Here is a 19,965-nt window from a genome sequence, read left to right as displayed (position 1 = left end):
TGCTGTTCACCAACACTGGTTAATAGACCTCCAAATGAAAGCTAGAAAGACTTATAGGGGGGCTGGGTGGAGAGGGGGAGTTCAGTTTTGAGTTGAGTTGAGAAACACATTTTAGATTTTTACTGACTGCAGGATTCAGAATTTTATTAGCTTGTTAGTAGTAGTATTGGGAACTTGAAAATAAATATGCCATATTGAAGTGTTCTAGTTGCTTGAAAATTGCTGGAGGGAAATGGATCTTGAATTGGAATTTGAACTCTTGACATCATCATCGGGCTCAGCATCGGCACTTCATCAACATGGTATGGAGTGTACGGGGGCGCTGGCTGCATTATCATTAATAATATCCCTTTCTGTCACAAATCGTACGGTCGTATTGCGCCCCCCCTTGCGGACCGCACCACGCATCTCGGGTCGTTGGAACTTCGGCAGTATTTTGCAAGGCCGCCACGGCGGCAATCGTGCTGGCTTACGATTCTTCTTGACCAGTATAGACTTTAGACGTACTATATAGTATATATACATATTTTATATGGGCATGTATTGGGATTGGGTGAGATGTCAGTAATCAGTGAGAAGGTCTAGTATAAACGCGGCTAATCTCGATCACGCTTATATTCCATTATCAATATTATTTTCATTTATTTTAAGCTACTCGTTTGTATAACTATAACTGAACTAGAGAATCGTAATTTCATGTGATTATCAGACTAAAACAACTGAACAATAAATACTCTTAATTCTTCCCAACTCTCGAGCTTTTCAAACCCTGCTCTAGTTGATCGGCCTTATCCGAATATCTTGAATTCTACAGAGTTGAGTTCGGTTGATGGGTTAAATCGTTTTTGTGTTCTTCTTTCGGATTTAATGGTTTTTTTTTTGTTTACAGATATTACACGAATGTAGTAGTATAGTTTCCCAATTTATATTCTTTTTGCCTTAGAAAGTATGTAATTTTTAGTCGCTATTTACTAGGAGAGCTATATTACGTAATATTCCAAGCTAAGGGTTACAATTCCGATCTGATTCCGCACAAAATATAGTATAGATATCAAGCACGGGAGAATCTCAACTGATAAAGCTACCAAATTGTACTTTCTTTTGAAATCATTTACTTGAAAATACTGTTCTGATCTGATTTGTGCTTGGCCTAGACAGAGCAATCGAAATTAGCCGCGCATGCTTAGATATTTGTCTTTAGAGGGGAGGGATGGGGGAGCATAGAAGGTGCAATATCTAGAAGAAGGTTCTAGAAGAAGCATGCAACGTAAATCTACAAAACGACAACGGAGGATTATAAACATTAACGAAATTAAATAATCATCAGCATCGTCTTCATCATCATCCCGTTTTGCTGTGAGATGATGGATGTTAGATGTTGGATGTTAGATTTAAGATGTTATGTGTGTGAGAAATGAGGAGATGACGGCGTCACCACTCGCTGGTGGTCGTTCGCTTAAGATCATCAGCTAAGTAGTACGAGTACACATGGGAGTGAAAGGGATGGCATCACGTCGCAGCTGTGCAGTGCACCGCTCTGGTCTGGTCTGCTTACTCACCTGTTACATTAGCGCCACCAGCGTTGGTTGTAGCGGTTGCGCCAGTTGCAGCTGCAGCCGCAACCGCCGCACCACTACCACCACCACCACCGCCAGCCACATTGGCCTGCTGTTGTTGCGCAGCCGCTACTGACGCACCGCCAGCAGCTGCTGCTGCGCCACCTCCACTGCTATTGTTGGCCTGTGCGCCACCGACCGCTGAACCGGCTGCAGCTGGTGCCGCCGCCGCCGACTGTGCTTGCTGCTGGGACTGTGCGGCGCCGTCCGCTGACGCGCCACTGGCCGTTGTCGCACCGCCGGTGGTGCCAGCGGCCGCGGTGGCCGTTGCGCCGCCGGCCGAGGCCCGATTACCAGCGCCCGCATGAGCGGTGCTCTGCAGATGCTTTGGCAACAACTGTGGCACTAGGCTGGGCTGTATTGAGAGTTCTGTGAATCGAAGGATAACAAAGGATTAGCGACCTCTCATTTCTCAGTCAATTAATCAATCAATCAGTCAATAACTTACCATGCTCTGTGAAGTTGAAGAGCGGCGGCATTTCGCGGCCATTGGGCAAGGTGTGGTTGCCTTCCATGCGCAGCTCATCGAAGAACGGATGTGCACAGGCCTTGAGCGGTGTGATGCGCGCGCTGGGCGTGTACTCGAGCAGCTGTGATACCAAGTTGATAGCTTCTGTCGGAGTGCGTATACGGAAAACCTGTGGTTGGGTACGCGGGTACGCAGACAAAGACAGAGAGAGAAGAGAAAGAGAGAGAGAGAGAGAGACATATTTTAACAACAATTTTCAACAGCCAGGGGGCAAAGAGCAGAGAGGCAGCTTCAGGATAACAACATATTGTCGCAAGGCTGGCATGGGCATGGGCGTGGGCATGGCCGCGGGCTAAAAGGGTCAGTAGTTTGGACAAACACAGTCAGTACAAGGTATATTAAACACTGCATTTATTTACAGACGCGTATATATAGTATTGTATATAGATGGGGCAACAAGCATTGATATTTACAGCGCAGCACAACAGCACTGGCACAAACTGGCGGCTGCTCTCCTTTAAATTTTAACTAAAGAACCAATAAAAAACTCAACAATCAAACGAAGCCAAGTCAATGATTCAATCAATCAATCAAAATATGATACTTGTTCAGCGAAGCGGCAACAGCTCATACATTCTTCTTCTTTTCTTACAGCATTCTGAGGCGTGAAATATGAATTATGATACTATTGTATAACAAATTGCAACTAACAGATGATTTTCAGTATTGTTACAAAGTTAATAGCTTCTTTGTCTGCGATTTCCATAAGCACAGCAAAGGCAGAAAATATGTATCTCTTCAAACATCTGTCTGTATGAACGCCTGCATTTCGTAAACCGTTTGATCCACAGCGATCAGAATTGCTAGGTAGACTCAGTTGATTATTTGATGTCTTGAATAATTCTTTCCACTTAGTTGCTACAGCATTTCATCAAAACTACATTTTGCACTTTTAAGCTGCAGGTAGTTCTATGTTAAGCATTTTTTGTTTCATCTGAGCTTCTTTTGGTATAAAAGCCAACAAATGTATTCTGAATGTAAGGATTTCTCCTTAGAACGTTAACAGTTTTTTATTGCTCTAGAAGCCTAGTAGATGATGTCTGCTTCTGTTTTATAAATTATATAGACTGTTGTTGCCTTGACGTCTGAAAACATAAATGACTTCAAGCCTCTAAATCTTTCAATAAAATAGTCTATGCTGAAGGTTTCTTTTTCAATTAACCTAAAACTGGGCGTATTGTCGTCTACAGCAGGGTTATACACAACGACTATCCCATCATCATCAACCAAGCCTTGTTTGTTATGAGTTCTTTTTGCTTTTTCTTGGCATTATGTTATACAACAACACTTATGAAATCAGACATGATTGTGCATGTATGCAATATGTACAGTTGCATTCGCATGAATATGACTTATGCTCTGCTTGCGGTATATTATGTTTGTATAACTCTTTGGAATATTGGAGGATGGATATAAAACATGTAATTCGGCTGCTACATGTTTTTGTTTCGTCGTTTTTTTTTTCCGATTTTTCAATTTTACAGTTTTTGGCTTACTCTCAATCGTTGTTTCTGGTTTAGGGCGTTTGGAAATTGGGTGCGTTCGAGTAGTGACTGCAACGAGTTTTATTTACATACATATACTTCGATTACTTTTGATAGACACGAATTGGATTTTGGTTGGGATCATCACTATGAAGGCAGACTGGCTAAAAGCAGAACAATGCTTGGCTCCAATAGGTTAGAGAGGCGGCGAAGGGAGACAAGTTTAGACGTGTTAGACGACAATGAGAGTAGAGTAGACAACCCTGTTGGGCCACAGTCACACCAAGCAATAGCTTTAGTGCGGCTAATTCCACGCCCAGCTCTGGCCAGACTGACCTAAGCTTTGAGGGGTTGGGGGTTGTGTGCATGTAGGGCGGCGAGTTGGGTCCTTATATGCACGAGTTCTAGAACTTATTGACGCACTTACTTTCTGCCATGGATGACTCTTAATTTGTGGAAATTTGAATTCCGTATAGTTTGGATTCATTTCGCGTATTTGTTCTCTTGTCGGTGTGCCCAAAACTTTGATCACTTCTACCAGTTGATCCACACCGGAATCGCCGGGGAATATGGGCTGACCCAGCAATAATTCAGCTAAGACGCAACCGGCGCTCCACACGTCTATAAAACCAAGCAGAAGGAAAGTGTTAAAAACGTTTTTATGTCTTTATAGTATATATATATATATAAATTCGAGTCTTACCGATCTTTGTTGTGTAATTAATGGCGCCAAATATGAGCTCGGGTGCACGATAATACCGGGAGCAGATGTACGATACATTGGGCTCGCCGTGCAGCAACTGCTTGGCGCTGCCAAAGTCGCACAGCTTGAGAACGGCCGTCTCCGGGTCGAGGAGCAGATTTTGCGGTTTGATATCACGATGGCAGATGCCCAGCGAATGGATGTAAGCCAAACTTCTGAACAATTGATACATGTAGAGCTGGGGAGAGATGACGAAAGGACGAGTAAGTAAGATGAAGAGTTTACAATTGGAAGAACAGAACAACTTACCCGTATAAAGTTAATTGGTATCGTTTGCTTGGTTTTGGCATATTGACGTGCCACTTTGTATACGGTTTCTGGTATATATTCGAGGACTAAATTCAAAAATACTTCATCACGCTGTACAGAAGAAGGGAGGGGGGAAAAAGAGAGATTATTAGTTATAACGAAACGATTAGTGGGGGGGCCAATGATTTGATTTTGTATATGGCAGTATGGCAGATTAGATAGCACACAACTGCAATGTGGGTTGTTGTTGTTGTTGTTGGGTTGGGTTGTGTTGTGGTGGATGGTGACGGCAATGAAGTTGCAACACAGCATGCGATACTTTTTCGCAACATTTTTCTAGCACTTAGCTGATCCGAATATAGACGGCAAAGCGCTAGGTTTTTTACAAAGTTGGCAATTATTATAATTAAATATACATACATATACATATACACATACACATACAGGGTGCGCCATCTTTTATGTCGGTATGTTAATATTGAATAACTTAGTCATTAGTGAACCGATTGACTTGAGTGGACCAGTGTTGAAAACCTCAGTTCAAGAAATTGTACAGAACCAAATTAAATAAAAATATTTCATACTTGAAAATCGGGTGTTTATTTTCAAAGATATTCAATGTTTACATACCGACATAAAAGATGGCGCACCCTGTACATATATATATACCTATATATATATGGTAATATTATATATATATATATATATATATATATATATATATATATATATATATATATATATATATATATATATATATATATATATATATATATATATATATATATATTATATATATATATATGTATGTATGTGTATATAATATATAGTAGATATACTTAGATATTGAAGCCTGCATGCTCAGTACTGCTGATATTACTGTACTGACTGTACTTTTGATTAGCACTACAATGCGACAATAGTACGAGTACAACACATTAAGAGTAAAAGTATAATAGAATAAGAGTTAACAATTAAGAATAAGAGTGAGAGTGAGCGGCAGAGCATGAGAAGATATATATTTTTTTAAATTTATTTTATTTTTTTTTTTTTGGGTGGGGGGTTATTGTTGATCGTTTCGATACCTGCGGCTTGAGTACGCCGGCAAATATGCCCAAATCGATGGGAAACTCTGCCAACTTTTTATTTCGTATTGAGTATATACAACAAACAATGAAATAGAAATGCATTAATCGCTGCATTGGATTCGATTTATAGTTATAGTTGTCAACTTCACACACCAAACACGTTTCAGTTCGGACGGGGGTTGCGGGATATTTATTTATTTATTTATTTTTTTTTTTTTGGATTTTTTTTTCAGTGGTTCGTTCAACTACTTACCTTTTCACCACTCGAATAGAAAAAGTATAAAAGTTTTACAATATTACAATGTTCCAATTTGCGCATTATTTGCAATTCGCGATTCTGAAAAATATATGGAAATACACGAATAGGAATTAGAAAATGTGATCAACTTCCTCAACTTATGAGGTGATGATGAATAACTGAACTCACCTTAAATCGTCTGTCTTGTAAAACTTTCTTGATTGCAACCAGTTCGCCGGAATCGCAGAGCTTCGCCTGAAAGACGACTCCGAAGCTGCCATTACCGATGACTTTTGTATCTGTATAGGAAACTTCTTGTACACGATCGGTGCCTTGGCCGGGTGTTGCAACGACTGTTGTAATTTTGGAACCATCACGACCTAAATCGAAACACAAATGGGAGTAGGAGGAAGAGAAGAGAAAAGAAGACATTTTAATATGAATATTCTTGGAGTAGGGGAGGTGTATCGTAGAGTGTCATTATTAGCACTTTTTTTGTTGTTTTGTTTTGTTTTTTGGCCTAAATGGGCACACACACAAATGCACAAGAGATTGTTAACTTTAATATTAGTATACCTGTTGTTTCCCAAGCGCCCTCTAATTTCTCCTTGCTCTTATCGACCTCCTTTGGAATGGACAACGCGACGCTATGTTCGGGCCACAAATCATTCAATTTGCCGATCAATTGTTTCATGCCTGGGGGGTGGTGGGGTTTGGCATTAAGAAAGGGGAATTCTTGTTCCCATAAAAAGGAGTATCTCTCTTATGGATATGCGAAGAAACTAACATGAAACATGGACGAACGATAATGACACACACACATGATGCTGAAGATCTGTCGGTTGATTGGGATTTTGGCAGGGCACTAAAATCTCTCTGTTTCTCTCTGTCTCTCTAAAAAGAAATCACGCGACCTTCTTCAGCTTTTGCTGCTGCCGCTGATTGTGATGATCGCCAGAGCCAACTGCAAGATGTTTGTTGCATGCGCGGATGTGCGCCAATGTGATGGACAGTTGGACAGATGCTGGGAACGTTTGAGCGATATAGCGGGGCGCGCCACACCAGCATCATCTCAATGTCAACAAACTGCAGTTTCGGATGCGGATTCAGATTCAGATACAGATTCGGATTCGGATGCGGGTGCGGGTTCGGGTGATGAGAGCAGCGGGTGGCAGGGGGGGTGGAGAGACGTGGACGACGAAGACGAGAACGCACAACGAAGTTTATTAAACGAATTTTAATTGCTTTGCCTTTTTGCACAGCAATGCATGTATATCTGATACATAATATGTATATATACAACGATTGGTCTATCTATTAGGTATATATATATATTTATATATATATATATGTATATATATAGATAGATAGATAGATGTATTTTATAATTAATTTTAGCATTGGCGCTGCTTTCGGCGAGTTCATCGCGTCTTCTTCACACCGCACTGAAATCGAAAAGAAAGGTTGCGATTGTTTGCTTTTGACATGGGGACGTGGGCGGATGCGGGGGCCGAAGGTGGTGGGCAGCGGGGTGGAGGACAAAGGCTTAATGAGTGGAATGTCTACAAGAACAATTAATTTTTGCTTGCGCTTGTACTTGGATCCTTGTACTGCTTGGTGTTGCTGGCATTCGTAGCGCTGGAGGAGCGCATCTGCGGCTTTGCCTTCTTCAGAGTTGAAAGCAGCGAGGATGCGGACGAAGCGACGACGACTGCTGGCTTGCCATTGGTGGTGGTTCGCAATTTTGGGACGTCTGGCGACGTGGATGACGATGTGGAAGAGTTATTGGACGATGCAGTCGACGACGATGAGGACGACGACGACGACGACGATTTTGACGAGGTGGTGGTGGAAGCAGAACTGCCGTCATTGGAACTGCTATCGGCGGAATCACTGGAATCATTCGTTGCAGAGGACGAGGCACGATCCTTGCGCTCCTTAGTACTGTGCTTCGATGAGACGCCAGCTGCCTTGCCCCCCGCCGCCGCTGCTGCCGTTGTTGAGGCATGACTGCTGGCCAGCACACTGCGTCGCTTGGTCTTGCTCTTCACCGGTGGTTTGCGCGACGGCAATGGTGTCCAAGGACGACTCGTGCTGGCCGCTACCGCAGTGGCCACTTCGTGGGCCTGACGCACCGCCTCAATCTCAGCCAGCGGCGCATCGTAGTAGTGGCGATTGGCGGCCATAGCTGAGCTAGCTGATGTAGCCGACGTGGACATCACAGCATCAATGGAGTTCTGACGCGCCGTCGTTGGCACTGAGCTGGCCGAGCCAGCCGTTTCGCCAGCATCCGACTCACTCGTATCGTTCACATTGCGCTTCTTTTTGCGCACCACGCGCACCACTTTACGGGCACGGGGCGTGACCTGTGACTTATCCACCTTGCCGTGCTTGCCTGCTTGCTTGCTTTCCGACTCGACTCGACCCGACCCGATCCAGCCACTGTTACAATGCGACAGCAGCAATGACTCCCTTCCTGCTTCCAACACTCACCCGCTCACCCGTTAGCCCGTTAAGCCGCTCGATCCACGATCCGCGATCCCTGCACTCCTCCCTTCGTGGTGGTGGTGGTATTGTTGTTGTTGTGGAGGCTTTGAGGCTTTGGCCTCGATCGCGCGTGTGTATTTTATTTCTGCCACTTGACCAACTTTTCGCGCAACGTCTTGCGCTCGATCGCTCGATTTGACGTTTTGCTTTGCTTTACTTTGCTTTTGGCTTTCACTTGGACGGCAACGACAACGAAGACGACGACGACGACGACGACGGCTGGCAACGGGCAACGGTCAACGATCAATCGATCGATCGATCTTCAAATAGAAATGCAACCACACTAACACACAAAAAAAAAAACCCAAAAAAAAAAACGGGAAAAAAGTCAAAATAAAAACAACAAGTACACAACAACCAGCAGCAATCAAAAACGCGCTAATCTTTTTATCTTTTATCTCTCTATCTATATAAATATATATAGTATGTATATCAAACGATCCGCTGCGATCACTCGAACCGCCGTGGCACAATTCCCCCACTGGGGTTGGGGGTTGTTTTTAGTTAGCAAGTAGGTTGGAGCGCTCGCGCTTTTTGGCAACTGGGCAACTGTTTTAACGAGCGTTCGGGATCTGACTGACTCTGCGGCACTGCACCGACAGATAAGTAGTTTCGATGCACAGTGAGGATCGAGGGCCGAGCACATTACGAGTGCAATCGGCGACGCGAGTGCTCAGCTAAGACCCACAACAGCGATTAGCTGCAACATCTAATGTCTAATGGTTTCTGTTCGAGTTGGAGCGGCTTCTTCTGCCCCTGCAGCACGCATGCCAGATCGAAAGTAGAGAGCACATCGAGCGGAACGCGTCTATAAACGCGCCCAAAACGCGCCAAAGTCTAACACTAGTTTACAGTCATTAACTTTCGATGCCGAAGAGTTGCAAAATTCGTTTGTGATCTCAAAGAACAGTTGAAGCAATTGAAAATCAAATCAACTGCCTAAAGAATTCCTATTAATCAGATGATGATTATTCTTTTAGAATGCATCGAATATTCATTTACCTTCAAATTGAAATTGGTAAGAAAAGGACTAATTTAAAATCGAATTGGATGAGAACAAGAAGAGAAATTAAGGGAATGGTAATCAATAACAAAAATTTGACCTCAAAGAACAGTTTATATCGTCTTCTATATATTGAAATGCTTAACTTTTCTTTAAAAAGCAATTGAAAATCAAATCAACTGCCTCAAGAATTCCTATAAATCAGATGATGATGATTTAGGAAAGCATCAACCATTTATTTACCCTCAAATTGAAATTGGTAAGAAAAGGACTAATTTTAAATCGAATTGGAATAGAACAAGAAGAGAAATTAAGAAAATGTTAATCACAAAAATGTGATCCCAAAGAATCGTTTATTACTTGCTTAACTTTTCTTTAAAAGGAAATTGAAAATCAAATCAACTGCCCAAAAATTTTCTTCAAATCAGATGATGATTTAACTTAAAAGTCAGGAACAAGGAAGAGATCAAGAAAATCTTTATCAATCATAACTTAATTTTAAGAACCACTCATCATCTTCACTCATTTACTATAATTGGCTAAAGGTTTCAAAAGGTTTCATTAAAATGTTTGGAAATAAATATGAAATAAGAAGGAATTGTTTTTTATTCAAAAAAATGATGTACGTTTTAATTGGAATTGTAATAATAATAAAAGAATCAGATTTGAAGTAGGGTTCTCGATAAATCCATAAACAGTGCCTAAAAAATCAGCCGATTAATTTACGGGAGATTGTTACAATATTCTAATGCTATTCGAAGAAGCCCCTTTTGGCAACAAGAAACTTTTCCAAAAGCAACAAACGAAGTCTCGAATCGAAATTCAAGTCTAAACAAACTTTAATTGGAGACAATTCTTGAACTCAATAGTTGGCTTAAAGCTGGGAGCTGCTATCAGTTGTCTCTGCGGCCGCAATTTGTTTTGTTAATTTGTAAGCTTGTGTAAGTCTTTTAATTTTTGTACTTTGTAGCAGCTGCTGTTTTTGTTGTTGGTGCAAAAATTAATTGCAGGAAAAATTATGATGCCAAAAGAACAGACGACGACGAACCGATAAGCGAGCCAGCAGGCAGCCAGTACCGCCGTTCGTCAATCCGTCAACCTAGGCAGCCGACTGTAGCCAACCGCAACGTGTCGGACGCTTGCCCATCAGCCAGCGCCACCCACCGCCCTCGCCCGTCACACACCCGCCACGCTCCTCATCCTCCTCCTCATCCTCAGCGGCAGCAGCAGCCGCTTTCCGTTCGCCATGATGAGACATCTCAATGCGAGCGCATCGCAATTTAACCGTAAATAACAAAACAATTAAAGGATATGCGAGCGAACCAGCCAGCCAGCCAGCTAGCCAGCCAGCTAGCCAGCGAGCGAAACGCAAGCGAATGCAATTTTTATTTTGTTTAATGAATCTCAATTAAAAAACTAAAAATTCACAAAAACAATTTTTGATTGGGCCGCCTGCCTGGCCCGTGGTGGCACGCCTCCTCCTCCCCCTCCTCCACTGCTGTGCGTTTGATGGCGCCGCCGACAGACGCCGGCCAAGAAAATGCCCAAAACTGACTGACATTGGCATTGTTTGGCTCAGGGTCAGGCATGGCAGAATAAATGTAGATATATGCACTATATACTATTGGCCTTTCGATGTAGCAAAAAAGAGAAGCCACTCCTTATACCAATTATTGGCAGTCCATCCCCCCTCCAGCCATAAGCCAATCATATTTATCTATTTACTTAGATTGAAAGGATAAGTGGAGGGAGGACTCTCACTTATCTGAATTAATTTATTGATTGCATTCGAATCTACTTTGTTTATTGAATAACTATATATATATATACTATATATAAGATATTTATAAAGAAAAAGAGCTGCGAATCTGCTCTACAAAAGACTAAATGCGTATTTCCCGCTTATGCTGCTTAGTTTTGCCAGCGTTTTATAGTAATCCTATTATTATTAAACAAGTAGAAGCTCATTTAAAATTCTAAAAGTAGGATTTTCAAGAAATTGTTAATTGTTTGTTTTGCAAAATATTCCAGAGTCGTCAGTAATTTCAGTCAAAGCAATATAGTCTATATATTCAGTGAAGTCTTCACATTGTTGTTGTTAGTTTGAAATTTTGGTTAAATTCTTTCATAAATATTCTTATTATTTTGAACTACAAAAGAGTTGGAGACTACATAATTTTACAAGCTCCTTAAGCTATTGACTCACATGGCATTGTAAATTTTCCACAGCGTTCGTATAACTTTGCAAACTATCGTATTACCCCGTCGAAAATGGACAGCGTAATGCATCCGAAATAAACAAGCCTCACTTGTTTACATATCTATTTAAAATTGATAAACATTGCCCGCCCATTACCTGCAACATTTGGAATTGTGAGCAAATCAATTTGAACACCTTCAGGCCAAGTGCTCGGTGCGGGCAGACAGATACAGAGTCGATGTTGATTAATATTTGTTTACGAAAATATGAACTATTTGGCTTTTGTAACCAATTAATCAAATTATCAAATGTTGACACAGCATATATTTGTTGAGAGGAGGCTAGTTTTTTAAAAATATTACACGAGGTCCGGTGCTCCATCTATACAATTAATGTCTGACAAAACTAGAAGAAGTGGGAATCGTTGGCATGGGTTGAACCACAAATTTATAGAAATCTTTTATAAATTAGGAGAGGGCTTGTAACTTGAAAAGATTCTATATTCGAACTCAACTATATTGAATAGTGATAGGAAAGAAAGAATTTATTACTTATCAATAGCGTATATTTTTGAGGGGTGTATATATAATATATATAGTATATAGGAGATCGATTGATGGCCTACAATTTAATTGCATGATAAAACTATATTTTGGAATTCCCATCATCAAAATCATGTATACGTATGTAATCCGGATCTTTATGACTGAAACAAACATTTATAATTTATACCGCTAATGGCGCTAGAAAGTCAACTAACTAAAGAAAAAATTGGGTTGCCTTATTAGGCATTCAATGTTTAATCGAACAAGTTATGTAGATATCCATCTCTTTCTCAGGACAAGCAGAACAAGCTTTGTTGTCTTTTTTTCCCCTTACGATATTTCGAGGATAGAAGAACGTCCCAAATGTATAGAATCTTCTGAGAGTTGCTAGAAATATTGGTTTGCCTGAAGTAATTGTTGGTATATAGTGATACATTGTTCTCCCTCTCTTTACAAATAGAGAAGCTTAAATATCTTAATTTCTCCCTTCGATGTTTCGAGCTTAGAAGAACGTCCCCAATTTAAGGAATCTTCTGAGAATTGTTATATTTATTGGTTTGCCTGAAGTATTTGTTGGTATATAGAGATACATATATCCACAAACAGCAACCTTTAAAAGCTTGTTCTCCCTCTCATTACAAATACAGATAGCTTCAATAACTTCATTTCTCCCTTCGATGTTTCGAGCTTAGAAGAACGTCCCCAATTTAAGGAATCTATATAATTATTGGTTTGCCAAGTAACCTTTAAAAGCTTGTTGTCCCTCTCTCTCTGACTCGCTTTCTGATTACCAATACAGATAGCTTCAATATCTTCACTTCTCCCTAGATTTATGGAATATTTTGAAATTGGTAAAAACTTTCGATGCGACCTACGCTTTGCCAAAAGTATTTGACGGAAACAGAAGTCCATGTTTTGTTCATCTATTGCCGCAAACAAATTTGCTGATTGGGGCATGTTTGTAGAAGGAGGTGGGCTGGTGGAGGGCGACTGCGAACACTAATGTCAATGGGCGATTAATCGATATACAAGCTGTTGGCAGATATGGTTGGACAGCGGGTTGGTGTTGCATGTGCATGCGAGGTTTGGTGGTATGGTGGGGTTAGTGAGTAGTGGGTGGGCGCGGACGTCCTACACACACCCCCCAACGAAAATGGCGTCATTTGAATCGTACCACTGGAGTCAACAACAACAAAAAACGGACAAATAAAAATACAAGAAAGAAACACGCGTGGGCAGTAAAAGCAAAACAACAACAGCAACAACAATATATAGAGAAATAATTGCGCGACTGCTGTCCGTGTGCTAAAAACAAATTATCGAAAATTTCTTCGTGCTATATTTAAGCATTTCAAAATGAAAAAACAAATGCAAAAAAAAAAAACAACAAAGACATAGAAGAAGAATGAAACGTAAAGGAACGACTGACTTGGCATAACAAAAATTCGATTAAAATGCCGCAGTTGGGCAGACAACAACAACAGCAACAACAACAATAATAACAACAGGAACAACGACAGCAAGAACGTTAGCACCAACTAACGACCTACCCACCCGAATGCCACCACCAATAATAAAAAACGAAAACAGCCACAACAAAAGCTAAAAAGTACATTTTTGGCTGCTGCTGCTGCTGCTGCTCAGTCCCGTCAAGCAAGCAAGCGGATGGACAAACAGTCAGACAGACAGACAGATGGACAGACAGACAGACAGTATCGGCGTGACACTCACTATTGGCGCGCGTGACGTCACGCGGCAGTAGCGTAGCCAGCAATCACGAGATTCAATTAGACGTTGGCAGGCAGGCGGCAAGGCAGCGCAAAGCGTTCTATTTTCTGTTTTTTACCGTTCGTCGCAATCCTACACACCTATCTACCTACCCTACCCAACCCTACACCATTCACCATTCATCATTCAGCTGCCCTTCTGAACGCTCTCTCTTCTTTTCTCTTTGTCGATACTTTCTCTCGCTGCACTCTTGCATTTTAGCTCATTTCGTTGCATACTTTTGGGTGCTCTGTGTAAATCTTTTAGTAGTGCAATGCATTGATGGCAAGACCCCCGCAAATAGATGTCTTTTTAACACTTATTTTGAATTTTGAAAAGACACATTGTGAATTAAAAATTAAAATAGTTGGTTACTAATTCACGTTGAAATTAAAAGGAAACGAAGGAAAGGCAATTAAAACGCTAACTTCAAATAAGACTAAACTTTTAGTTTCATTTTTTAAATTTAATTTGTTGTAAATAATAACAGTATAATTAAAGTTTGACATTTATAAAAAAAATAAAATAAAAAAAAAACTCCAAACATATTTTCTCAATCTTTCCTATGACAGCTATACGATTTAGTGGATGAAACTTTAAAATATACTTAAAAAAAACTTATGAATTCCAAATTTGGTTAAGAAAAGTTAACCTACTAAGAATAATTTTTCACACGATTTGCGCTTTGGCTACATATGGTTTGTTATAAACTTGATCTGTGCATGAATAACTCAAGTCTACATACCAAGTGCTGTGTAGCTAGCTGTAATAGTTAATAAGTATTTGATGTTCATACAGACGGACGCATGATTTATCTCGCATACTAACAAGATACGTATGTAAATATTTCTACTCTTAAAATATCAATTTGATCAGACGGCTACCATTGAAAAGATCTGTTACCAATTTCAGTATCAATTGATTCTCCTAGTTGATAACAAAATGGCTGGCTATACATAAAGCTGTCTTACAACGTTACTTAGTTTGTCAAATGTGCTTGACTATATCACTATCATGATTACGAACTATAAATAATACTAGCTATTTTACCGAATTAGAAAAGTTGGATTTGAGATTCATTAGGGTACTTAATATGCCTCCTATCAATCGATAACACACCTTACATCTCCCATATGACTTCACTGCTGACTTTGACTTCGCGCCTAAAACAAAAAAAAAAAAAAAAGAAGCGATTTGAAAAGAAAAAGCACTCTCAGCTGCTCAAATAAAGTGTCGAGTCGTCGAAAGTCGGTGGCCAAACAGCTGTGTAAAGTGAACGTGTGAGCGCATTGAAGGCGCATACCGAAGCGCACACGCAACCCCTGCAGCGCCAGGGGTGGAAACTATGCTGTCTTCACCAGATAATTCATTCTCAGGGTACTACAAACTTAATAATCACTGACCTATGCTAAGATAGCAAAACAAATTTGAAAATTTATGTACGAGTATGTATGGCGAATAGACAGATTTTAAAAACTTCATTTGTTCAACTTCAATTGGAGAATAAATTATATGAATACTAACATTTATCAATTTTTCATATATCGACTGCTATGTTGTTAAATGGATGACTAGCACTAGATTTGTTCAACTTCAACTACCAGCAATTAGTTCAAGAAAATCACTTCTTCTACAAAACATTAAAACTCATTAAAAAAAAAAAGATATCCAACACCAAGAAAATTTTAAGAACTTTAAAAATATCTTTTAAAAATAATTAAAATAATATTTATTTAATAAATAAATTGATTACAAAATAATAATTACGAATAAAAAAAAAAGAATAAATAAACAATTTTTAGAAATTATTAAGAATTATTAATAAAAAAGAAATTTTCAGCAATTTTCAGAAATTTGGACCTTTTTTATAAGCAGAGCTGTTGAGCTGCTGTGGAGAAATCGAAGAAGGCACTCTCTGAACTACGATTTGAGTCACCTTTGTTGTAAGTGGTGCCGTTTTTGTTGAAGAACTGCAGGGCACTAGGAGACTTTACTTAAAGGTTAGCCAACTTACTGAGGTCTATAAATAGGTACCGCCACCACAACTGTTGACTGTTGGCAAGGCCGTGGCAAGTACTGGGGTGGAGGGTAAGCCATTGAGCGCCTTACTGAACTTTTCACAGCTACTGCTGGGGACTTGTCCACTAATCTAATCTGGAAATAGGCTTACCAACCAGCCCACGGCTAGTCACAGAAGAACAATTTGGAATATATAGTATGTATGCAGACGCCGAGAATATACTGGCGTGCGTATATTCATTGACAATTGACATAAACACAAGTAAACAACTAGCTGACGGCTGATGGCTGATGTCTGAATATAATGATGCTGTTAATGCTAAGCAGGCTGGGGTAGTGGTGGTGGTGGTGGGGCGATGGGGAGAGGGGAGGAGAGGTGGGAACGCTTTGGAACAGCTGTCGCAGCTAGTTACGCAGGCCCCCAGCAAATATCAAATCAAAAACGACAAGTGAGATGATGCGGCGACTGGGGGTGAGTAGCGGGGAGACCTTTTATGAGGCGATGTCGACGGTGGTCAGCAAAAAAAAAAAAAAAAAAAACCAAAAAAAAAACAACGAAATCGAAAACAACGTGGCAACTTATGGCGAGGCACGCCCCTGTTTTCTTATTATTTTGTTTTTTGTTTTTTATACAAGTATATGCACATATGTATATATTTCTATTTTTATGGCATTTGCTTTTACGTGCCGATCGCTTTTGCTATTCTTGTCGCCAACATCGCCTTTGATGTGCTCTACAATTTCGAACACTGTGTGTTCTGTTCTTCTCGATAATGCTCGACGTAGTTCGTGGCACGAAACAAGTTTTGGTTTGTGATTAAGAATATTTAAGCTTTTCATCACTCAATAAACACTGCTGTGAACTGTACAGTGTTTTGGGTTGAGTTTTAATAGATAAAGAAACTTCTCAAAAATATTGAAATTTTTTTCTGTTTTCTTTCGATTGAAAATTAGAAGTTCCAGAAACTTTTTTGTGCGAAAAGTACATTTCAAATACTGTCATGTTGAAAAATGGCAATTCGTGTATGAAACAAGTAAAGTTTAGAAATATCCTTCAACAGTTCAGATAAAAAGATTCAAACAAGCAAACAGCTCTAGGTATAAATGAAGGACCTTGTGTGCAGAAGTTTTGAAAAATTGTTCGAATTATTATGAAGAATACATGTGATACAAAATTTCCTATAAAGCTAAGATCAATTGAACATTATATTGCATTATTTTATAGCTAGAAATAGCAGTCAGGCATGCAAATTGGTAGCATAGATATTTGTGCTTCTTCCGAAGTAGATTGCTATTGCAGGAAAAAAGACTTCAGTCTAGGGTTAAAAAAATTAGCACACTTGTGAAATTTTTTTTTTTTTCTAATCGGAAAATTCCATTCAACTTCCAACTCTTTTGATTGAATATAAGTATTTTAAAATACTATATGTTTTTGTTTAATAGACCGCACCTAATTACAACAACAATATACTCGTACATTTTGGGCGTCCAGTCCGATCGATAACTGATAAGCCTTTTAGGCACTCCCTAAGCATGGTGGAAACGTGACACACATACATATGTAATTGGAAAAGCTTTTAAAATTATTAAACGTAAGTCATTAAATGTTTTGCGACGTAATTTCAATTGTTGCGCAGGTTTAACAAAATATTATAATATTATGTATTAACAAGTGCTTTTTAAAGCATAAATGCCCGTCTGGTCGCTAGCTGGGACACCATATCGATATCAAAGCAATGTTCAAATAAATACACTACATTTTATGAACTTTTTGACTTTTTCTCATTTCTGAATTCCATCGAATAGTGTGGTATTGTAGGTGTTGTTGCCGAAATCACACGAGTTATTTGGTTTTGTAAGCTAATAAACAATTTCAATTCCGCATAATTTGTATGTTCTAATGCGAAAAACGAAAAGTGGAAATGCTTTGTCAGTCAAGTCAACAGAAATGGTGGATTACTTCATATACAAGTAGGTGTTTCACAATCTGCCCTCAACGCTGGCTTCGACTAGGGGGGAATTGCAGTCCAAAGATTATGGTTCCATCAAAAATTAAATACTATTATATATACACGTATATAAATGAAATGTTTAATTTTTTGTTTTTTGGCAGGGGAGCACTGAGCTGCTGACTGAATGTGATTTAGTAGCGCGTGCTTTCTTTGTGTCCGCCGTGTCGTTCAAAATGTCAGGCGTTGGTTGGGGATTATGTGATAACCTGCCTGAGGCAAGCAAGCAAGCAAGCAAGCCAACGAGCAGCTATAGAAATCATGGAGCACTTTTAAATATCAGAGCGAATTGTAGAGTCATCGAGTCAACAACATTAGCAACAACAAAGCGCCCAGTAATGTGCAGGAAGATCGCATATAAAACAAAGCCACACACACACACACATAATACATACATATATGAATAATATATGTATACTACATATATGCTACATATAGTATGCATATATGTATGTACTATGTATATAAGCGTATATATGGCAAATCATAAAACAAAAGTAAGTAGAATTATAAAATACAACAATAATAAAGGCGCAAAAAAAAACAAAAAAAAAAATAGTCAGCTGGCATAAATCAGATGTCGCTGTTGTTGTTGCTGTTTTTGTGAGCGTCTTATCAGTCGTCACCAAGCAGCAGCGACGGCAACACCAACAAAGCAACAATGTGGCCTGTTTTGGGTGGGCATGGGGCAGCGGGGCGTGGCATGTCGCCGCTTTCACTTATCAGCATTACTGAGCAAACGATGATTTTCCACTTTTCGACTCGCGACATCAATACATAATAATGAAAATGCCCAACAAAGAAGCCCCGGCGTTCGACCTCGACCAACCCACGTCTCCCCCCTCTTCCTTTTGCATTTCCGTTGTCAACAAGAACAACAACAACAACGGCAAGCGCAAAAAGGGTTTTGACTTTCAAGTTATAAACAAGAAGTGCACAAATATATATACTTGTATATATAATCTTTAAAAAAAAAAGGCTTCACATCACAAAAAGTATGTCCGTTTGATGTGGGTACAAATTGGAATTGGCACACATGACTACATAAATAGCGACCACAAATGCATTCAAAATCAAAATCTGATTTATTTTGTAATTTAAAGATATGGGAGAATGGAAAACGAAACACATACGAGCCCAACTGCTCTACATTTCATTTATTTTAGCGAAACTAGGCGATTTCATGTTTTAAGTGGCATTCCTCACATTCCAATTGTTTCATTCCCATTGCCACCAGCTGGTGGAGTTGAATATAGATACAAAACACTGCTAAGTACCTCAGCGCATTATCTTCTAATTGGACTTTTATCGATACTTCTTTATCAAACAATTTTCAGTTTATAAATGTTTTAAATGGCGATTGCATTCCATTTTCAGTTTATGGACTGTAAATAAATAAATCATCCTCACAACATATTTCAACAAATGTGGAAACGCCCACAAAAAAAAAAAGAAGATATATTTAAATCATTTCCATTATATTCGTACTCTAATAGCTTAACACTCAACAACCGACTGAGGTGCTTAGAGCTGTTCGATTTGATGGAATGTCCTCGACTAAATAGTAAATCCACATCGTGAGTAAACTAACATTATGAAAAGAGCAAAAAGCCGTAATGAGATGGAATTTCAGAACATTTGGATCAAATGTTTGTAATGTCAAGAGGTTTGTAATGCTTTAGAGCTCCATATTACTGTGAATATTCATTTTGCTATAGAAGTTGAAAAACGAGTGATGAAAATTGCTTCGAATCGTGGTTTCTATTCGTTACGCAGTTGAAGGTGTTTCGAACACTTAAATCGTGGATCAAAAAGTCTGATTGATTTCCGAACCGAAGTAAGTTGTAAAAGTTGCAGGAGTAATGATATTCGATATTATAAAACGAGCGAAAATTGAACTGTAATTAT

General features: G+C 39.5%; 1 protein-coding gene across 5 annotated transcripts in view; it reads right to left on the bottom strand.

The window, feature by feature from the left end:
- The window catches only part of LOC115629751 (protein kinase shaggy), a 49,147-nt gene that overhangs the window by 247 nt on the left and 28,935 nt on the right, over window positions 1–19,965 (bottom strand). For 3 of the 5 annotated variants that reach the window (XM_030526292.1, XM_030526294.1, XM_030526290.1), the window contains 8 exons: window positions 6,157–6,347; window positions 5,983–6,066; window positions 4,642–4,752; window positions 4,333–4,570; window positions 4,057–4,250; window positions 2,065–2,254; window positions 1,560–1,985; window positions 110–506 (listed from right to left, as the gene is read on the bottom strand). In XM_030526292.1, coding sequence (XP_030382152.1) covers window positions 295–506; window positions 1,560–1,985; window positions 2,065–2,254; window positions 4,057–4,250; window positions 4,333–4,570; window positions 4,642–4,752; window positions 5,983–6,066; window positions 6,157–6,347 — 1,646 coding nt within the window. In that variant the 3' untranslated portion in view covers window positions 110–294. Of the gene's footprint in view, window positions 1–109; window positions 507–1,559; window positions 1,986–2,064; window positions 2,255–4,056; window positions 4,251–4,332; window positions 4,571–4,641; window positions 4,753–5,982; window positions 6,067–6,156; window positions 6,348–6,543; window positions 6,699–19,965 lie in introns of those variants that run through there. The other 2 variants (XM_030526293.1, XM_030526291.1) reach the window with 2 other exon arrangements.

The sequence above is a fragment of the Scaptodrosophila lebanonensis genome, unplaced genomic scaffold (assembly GCF_003285725.1).
Source record: "Scaptodrosophila lebanonensis strain 11010-0011.00,11010-0021.00 unplaced genomic scaffold, SlebRS2 tig00000163-arrow-arrow-pilon, whole genome shotgun sequence".
NCBI lineage: Eukaryota > Metazoa > Arthropoda > Insecta > Diptera > Drosophilidae > Scaptodrosophila > Scaptodrosophila lebanonensis.
The sequence above is the reverse complement of the archived record's forward strand: the minus strand, read 5'-3'. Positions and strand labels throughout refer to the sequence as shown.